This window comes from Cebus imitator, unplaced genomic scaffold (genome assembly GCF_001604975.1).
Source record: "Cebus imitator isolate Cc_AM_T3 unplaced genomic scaffold, Cebus_imitator-1.0 Scaffold81, whole genome shotgun sequence".
Lineage (NCBI taxonomy): Eukaryota > Metazoa > Chordata > Mammalia > Primates > Cebidae > Cebus > Cebus imitator.
The window spans coordinates 603856-610720 of record NW_016107396.1 but is presented as its reverse complement, the minus strand read 5'-3'; the positions used below and the strand labels follow the sequence as shown (position 1 = coordinate 610720).

The 6865-nt window shown below is 45.6% G+C and overlaps 1 protein-coding gene across 1 annotated transcript; it reads right to left on the bottom strand.

Moving 5' to 3' along the window:
• Positions 1-458: 458 nt before the first annotated feature.
• On the bottom strand, positions 459-3718 carry CCN2 (cellular communication network factor 2). Its single transcript, XM_017533235.1, has 5 exons — positions 3373-3718; positions 3033-3255; positions 2556-2807; positions 2213-2424; positions 459-1837 (listed from the first exon to the last, which is right to left on the bottom strand). The coding sequence occupies exons 1-5, from the start codon at positions 3436-3438 to the stop codon at positions 1541-1543; spliced, it is 1050 nt and encodes a 349-aa protein (XP_017388724.1). The 5' UTR covers positions 3439-3718; the 3' UTR covers positions 459-1540.
• Positions 3719-6865: the final 3147 nt, after the last annotated feature.

Genomic DNA, 6865 nt, shown 5'->3' with positions numbered 1-6865 from the left:
GTTCAGAAATAGACCTAGAGCATAAAATTTTTTAAAAATTTAAACATTTTCCACGTGCAAGACATGTAGACTAGCTTGTGATGTGAAGGGTTGGAAATTAACCTATAATGGCCAGGGTGGTACTGAATGTCAAAAGGACCAAGTGTAATACAACAGGGTTAATGGTGACTGAAGTAATCTAGAGAGAACTGAATTTGAAGTGTCTATAAAGTTCTGTGAAGATAAAAGAAAATGTCCGTGAAGTCAGTGTGGTGTGTATGCCTGCAAGTCTGTGATACTTGATTCAGTGTGAATTATGTTTACATACAAATTCTATGGAATAATCAATGTATTAATATATAGGATAATAAAAGATATTTAGAAAATTATTGGTGAATTCTCTTATGATGACAAGAACTTCCCATTTAGGCTCCAGAAAACTCAGAAATGTTTAGAAGGATGAATGAATAACCAAGCCCTTTATAGAAAAAATATATACTTTATTTTCAACTAGAAAGGTGCAAACATGTAACTTTTGGTCACACTCTCAACAAATAAACTGTCTGAAAAACAGTCATAGTCAAAGTAGAAACAAATGCTTCCAGGTGAAAAAACTGATCAGCTACATAGAGCCACTCAGCTTTTAATAAAGGCCATTTGTTCATTAAAAGTGAGGCTACCACATTTCCTACCCAGAAATCAGCCTTACAAGGACATTGATGCCTCGCCTTTGCAAACAATCTGTTTTGACGGACTGTCATTCTAACTGAGCAGAATTTCCATGTAAGTATCCATTTCACGCTTCGAATGATCAGACAAGCTTTACATTCTACCTATGGTGTTCAGAAATTGAGGCTAACATTGAAATATCAAAGCATTAAAAACAAAAATAAAAAGGCACAAACAACTTTAAATTAACTTAGATAACTGTACATATATATATATATATACACACACACACAATATTTACAATATAAATTTTAAAAAATCTGGCTTGTTACAGGCAAATTCACTTGCCACAAGCTGTCCAGTCTAATCGACAGGATTCCGATTCCTGAACAGTGTCATTTGAATCAGAATGTCAGAGCCGAATCTGCTGTTCTGACTTAAAGAACAACTTGACTCAGTCTCTTGATGGCTGGAGAATGCACATCCTAGCTGTCACTGGAGCTACAGGCAGGTCAGTGAGCATGCTAAAGTTTTCCTTCTCAATTACACTTCAAATAGCAGGCATATTTCTCATATAAGATGCTATCTGATGATACTAACCTTCTGCTGGTACCCTCCCACTGCTACTAAAGCCCCACCTATAATATACATTCTGGTGCTGTGTACTAACGTAGTTCCACTGTCAAGTCTTAACATTCTTCAAACCAGTGTCTGGGGTTGATAGGCTATTTGTTTGGCATGGCACAAAGTTTTGAATTGGGTGGGAATTTTTCCCCCTGTTAGAAAAACAGATTTAAATAACCTGTGCTACTGAAATCATTTTTACGTGAAAATGAGATGTGAATCAGTTCAAGTTCCAGTCTAATGAGTTAATGTCTCTCACTCTCTGGCTTCACGCCATGTCTCCGTACATCTTCCTGTGGTACAGCGACTCAAAGATGTCATTGTCTCCGGGACAGTTGTAATGGCAGGCACAGGTCTTGATGAACATCATGTTCTTCTTCATGACCTCGCCGTCAGGGCACTTGAACTCCACGGGCAGGGTGGTGGTTCTGTGGGGGGTGCAGCATCTGCCGTCGGTGCATACTCCGCAGAATTTAGCCCGGTATGTCTTCACACTGGTGCAGCCAGAAAGCTCAAACTTGACAGGCTTGGAGATTTTCGGGGTACGGATGCACTTTTTGCCCTTCTAAGGAAGACAAGGGAAAAGAGAGAGGGGAGAAAAAAATCAATGACTCTACAAGAGGAGTGTCTTTCTTCAACCCTCTGCGTTTTAGTCTTCTGTTGTCTGACTTCTGTTTATATTTTGAGGGGAGGAAGTTTGAGTCTCATTTGCTATGTCCAAAAATAGACAGGGCCTCTCTTGGAATGTCTTGAATTAACCCTGTGGAAGATTTTGTAGTGGAAAACCGATGGTTGCTATTACACAAGCTCTCATTCCAGCAAAACAGCTCAATGGTTAGATATTTTTGGAGATAAAGGGCTTATACTAACAAGGGTGGCAAGCTGGGTCCTAGCCACTGCTTTTCCTGTGAAATATAGTTAACAGGAGCAGCACGTGTACCTTAATGTTCTCTTCCAGGTCGGCTTCGCAAGGCCTGACCATGCAGAGGCGGCTCTGCTTCTCCAGCCGACAGGAGGCGTTGTCATTGGTAACCCGGGTGGAGATGCCCATCCCACAGGTCTTGGAACAGGCGCTCCACTCTGTGGTCTGGACCAGGCAGTTGGCTCTAATCATAGTTGGGTCTGGGCCAAACGTGTCTTCCAGTCGGTAAGCTGCGAGAGCAGATCACAAAAACACCAGGTAAAACGCCTGAATAAGATGTTTTCCTCGTTCCCTTGGCACAGTTAGGACTCCCTCCCTAGGAGAGAATCCGGACCCTGACTTAGAGGAAGACTCAACTCACCGGCGAGGGCAGGCCCAACCACGGTTTGGTCCTTGGGCTCGTCACACACCCACTCCTCGCAGCATTTCCCGGGCAGCTTGACCCTCCTCGGGAAGGGGCAGTCAGGGCTGGGCAGGCGAACGTCCATGCTGCACAGGGGCATGCAGCCCACCGCCCCATCCAGGCACGTGCACTGGTACTTGCAGCTGCTCTGGAAGGACTCTCCGCTCCGGTACACGGTGCCACCGAAGATGCAGGGAGCACCGTCTTTGGCTGGAGAAGAGGAAAGGAAGAGGGGGTGGGGGGTGCAGAGGTCAGGCATTGCGGCGCTGTCGCATCAAGAGCGTGCGGGATGCGAGCTGGGGTCCGGGCTGCAGGGGGCGGGCTGGCAGCAGCCGGAGAAAGAAACTCGGTCGGAGCGGTTTCTTTTTCCAGGGGGCGGGAGGACGTGAGGGAAGAGGCGGCCGGACCCCCAGCGGCGGGGGCTGCGGGTCTTACCGGTGCACACGCCGATCTTGCGGTTGGCCGGGGAGCCGAAGTCGCAGAAGAGGCCCTTGTGCGGGTCGCAGGGGTCGCGCTCAGTGCACAGCTCGCCCAGCTGCTTGGCGCAGACGCGACAGCAGCCGCAGCCGTCCAGCACGAGGCTCACGCCCGCCGGGCAGCGCGGCGCCGGCTCGGCCGGACACCGGCACGGCCCGCTGCAGTTCTGGCCGACGGCCGGCTGCGGGGAGGACGGGGCGGTCAGCGGCGCTCGATCGGCTGCGAGCACGCCCTCCCCGGCCGGCCCCGACTCCCTCCCTGGCAGCCGCTGGCCGCGGCGGGGGCTCCCGGCGCTTACCCGGCTGCAGAGGGCGAGGAGGAGCACGAAGGCGACGCGGACGGGGCTCACGCCGGCGGCGGTCATGGTTGGTGCGCTGCGGGCGGAGCGGAGGGCGCGGCGGCGGCGGCGAGCGGGGAGCGGCGCAGGCGGCGGGGCCCGGGGCTCTGGCGGTGGTCGGAGGTGGGGACCGGGACGCGCCGGGCTGTCGTCTCGGGCTGTCTGTCGGCCGGGGCGGCTGCCGTCGGGCTGGAGGGTGGAGTTGCACTGGCTGCCTCCTCTCAGCGGGGAAGAGTTGTTGTGTGAGGCTGGGGCGGGTGGCCCGAGACTTTTATACGCTTCAGGCGGCCGCGGCTCGCCAATGAGCTGAATGGAGTCCTACACAAACAGGGACATTCCTCGCATTCCTCCCCACCTTCCTGCCTCATCAACTCACACCGGATTGATCCTGACCCCTTGACACTCAACATTCCTCTGTCTGAAAAAGCTGGCACACTCCAGCTCACAGAAAAAAAAAAAAAAAAAGCACAGTATTTCCAGCGCCAAATAGAATTTTTTTCCCCATCCTCTTCGCACCACTCCTGATTCATATCATTTAAAAACACACCAGCAAGTATTATCTCATTTCTTTTTCGAATAAGTTTGCCTTGTTCTGTCCACTGACATACATCCTTTTTAGGAGGTAGGTAGTTGAAGAGGCAAACAGCAGGGATTCCTAAAAAATTCGAAAAGGATTTTTTTCCCCCTCTTTACAATGATTTTCGTTTTAGAGGCTATAGGCTCTTGAAACTCTCCAGAGAGCAGAAAAGGAGTTGCTTTTAACCATTTGTAATCCTCAAGATGCCTACCTGCAAAACTCTGATTTCTATATTTGAAATTTGATCCTTTGTCAGTGGAGGTAACGGTTTTGGGACAAGAAAGAGAACAAAGCCAGGGGTCTGACTCTGAATGCAGTCTCCTGGTGCAGATTTCCAGCACTCTTGCTTAGTTTTCTCTTAATATATGTAGGAGTTTTATATAGGGAAGGACAAGGGATGAGTGGCCATCAGTGTTTCCAGAAGAATGGGTCCATTGTTCTATCAGAACAAATGATTCTGTGTTGGGTAGGTAGGGGCCCTGGGTGTTGGGGTGGGAACATCGAGACACAAAGGGGGTTTACCTAGGGGCACTTAAACACAGCTTCACTAGGATCTTTGAGAAATGAGTGTATTTTCCTATATTAAAACTATCATCTTCAAATGTGGATTGAATTTGGTTTGTCTTGTTAAAATGAGAAGCCTGAATCCGTAACAAGAGCAGTGTACCCAGTTGTATCTGGATATAAACTAAGATTGACAGTGAATAATATATTTTTAGTGACTCCCCACACATCTATGAATAGTGATTGTGACTTCTTATTACCCAAGGAGCATGCAGCCTAAGGGAGTGAGGCCAGGACAAGGAAAGAATAGGTTTTATTCTCCCTGGGTGTGTGCGGATGTCAAATATGGCCAATAAACCTAAACATATCTCCATTTCTTAATATAGTGCTACTTAGCCTCACTGAGGACCAAGTTAATTCACTGTGCTTTCATTTGGAATCTATGTTGTTCACTGGCTTTTTTGTTAGTAACTCCAGCTCCCGTTTTATGTAAAGAGAATGATTCTAGGGCCATATCATTTTTGTATTCTGTAATGCCACATCATTCGGCATTGGTGTTACCAATGAGTAGATTCCTTTAAGTTGTTGACGCTTCAGAGCATGGCTTCCAGATAAGCATATCTGTTTCTGGGGCAAAGATCAGCTTTAGAAACAACACATTATAGATTTATCATTTGAAAACAGCCTGTTTCAACTGACCAAATGTTTAAAGTTTCAGTACATTCTATTGAAAAATAGCTAAGAAAATATATAACCATCCAACTTCAGCATAGACCATACCTGTGTACAATTACCTCATTAAGCAAGCCACATGTTGTACATTGTAGCTGCACGTCAATAGTGTGAATGGCCAACAAAGGGGCAGGGCGCCCTCTGAAGCTCAGGAAGAATTTTCATCATTGTTATTTAATGTTCTTTCCAAGCATTCCTCAAAAAGAAGAGGCCTATGAGTTCCTATTTAAAGAAGGAACATTCCAAGTTAACTTAGTAGCCACATGTGTATTAAAGGCAATTTGGCCCTCAATGTTTTCTTCCCTTGTGGATGATTTTAAAAGTTCAAAATATGTGGGAAGCCACAGTGAAACCTTTCAAGACCTAAACCCCCAATTACATCTACCACTAATGGTTGGAAAGGTGTGGTGGCTGGGGAAGGGTAGGGATGTGAAGCGCGAACCTCACCTAAGGTGGGATGTGGGCTTGATGGTGAGCTCTCCTAGCTTGCAGAGTGAGGAGAAGGGTTGGGGAATTTCTGAATCCTCAGGAGAGTCTGAGAGCTACCACCAACAGCTTCATTGCATGCAGCAGCGAGACTCATTCATGGAAGGGATAAATTGTACTGGGTTATAGTTGGATGACCTAGGTTGTATTCTTGGAACTGCCTTTCCCAGATCTCAGGGAAGTCACACGTAGGAACCATATTCCCATTTAAAAAATGAAGGTAATAATAATTTGTTTAATTTAGTAGGCTTCAGTGAGGGCTGGGTAGATAAAAATTCTCAGGGAATTGGTGCTTTATTTTTTTTAATCTTTCTTGATTTTTTTTCATTCTTTGCATATAATAAGTATATAATCATTCTGCTCTGTTAAAAATGTCAAGAGAATTTGGTTTTATTCTAAAATTCTCATAGTCCCTTGAAATCTCAAAAAAAACTAGAGTCAGTTCCAAATAGATAGCTTTAATGTTACTTAAGAGAAAATAAGCATATTGAAATATATAGAACATATGAAATCTCAGAATAGAAAAAGGTTCTGTGCATTATAAGGTTTGAGGCTTTATGATCAAAACTCTTTTTGAAGGAGTTAAAATAAAAGATTTTTATTAAGATAGTGGCACAGAGACAGACACACACACACATATGCACACACACCCAGAGAAAGAGAGAGAGAGAATGAGAGAAGACGCCCAAGACATTCACAGACTCAGAAGTATGTTTTTATTGTGATATGGACCATCAAATGCCAGGAAACTCAAAGGGAAAGGCTGACACTCCATCCTTATTTCATGCCATGAGATCTGAATTCTTGCAGTATTATAAATGACTCAGCAAATGTTTGTATGTGCCTGGGCGGTCAAGTGGGAAATAGTGGCTTCTTATAACTTTGTCCAGCTTTGACTTACCTCAGCCCTTTTGATTGACAGCAGGTCAGAGTGGGAGAAAAAGGTCTTTGAATTTGTGTGCAAAATGGTTAAGATGCACTAATTTTGACTTGTAAGCAAGTATTTATCTAGCAAATGCTTTTTAGAGAGCATTTTTTCCTCATGGTAAAATGAGGAATTAACTAAGCTGCCCACTGAGTCCTGTTTACCAAGCTATATAAGGTATGTGTGTGTGTCTTCTAGGGCATCATTTGTACTGGTCATTTGGTTAAGTC

What these genes read in the sequence shown, in the direction of transcription:
- CCN2 (XM_017533235.1), bottom strand. Translation starts at nt 3,438, where the DNA reads ATGACCGCCGCCGGCGTGAGCCCCGTCCGCGTCGCCTTCGTGCTCCTC. An exon ending in CAAGATCGGCGTGTGCACCG is followed by an intron (nt 2,808 to 3,032) that starts GTAAGACCCGCA and finishes CCTCTTCTCCAG; the next exon opens with CCAAAGACGGTGCTCCCTGC. An exon ending in ACCTGGAAGAGAACATTAAG is followed by an intron (nt 1,838 to 2,212) that starts GTACACGTGCTG and finishes TGTCTTCCTTAG; the next exon opens with AAGGGCAAAAAGTGCATCCG.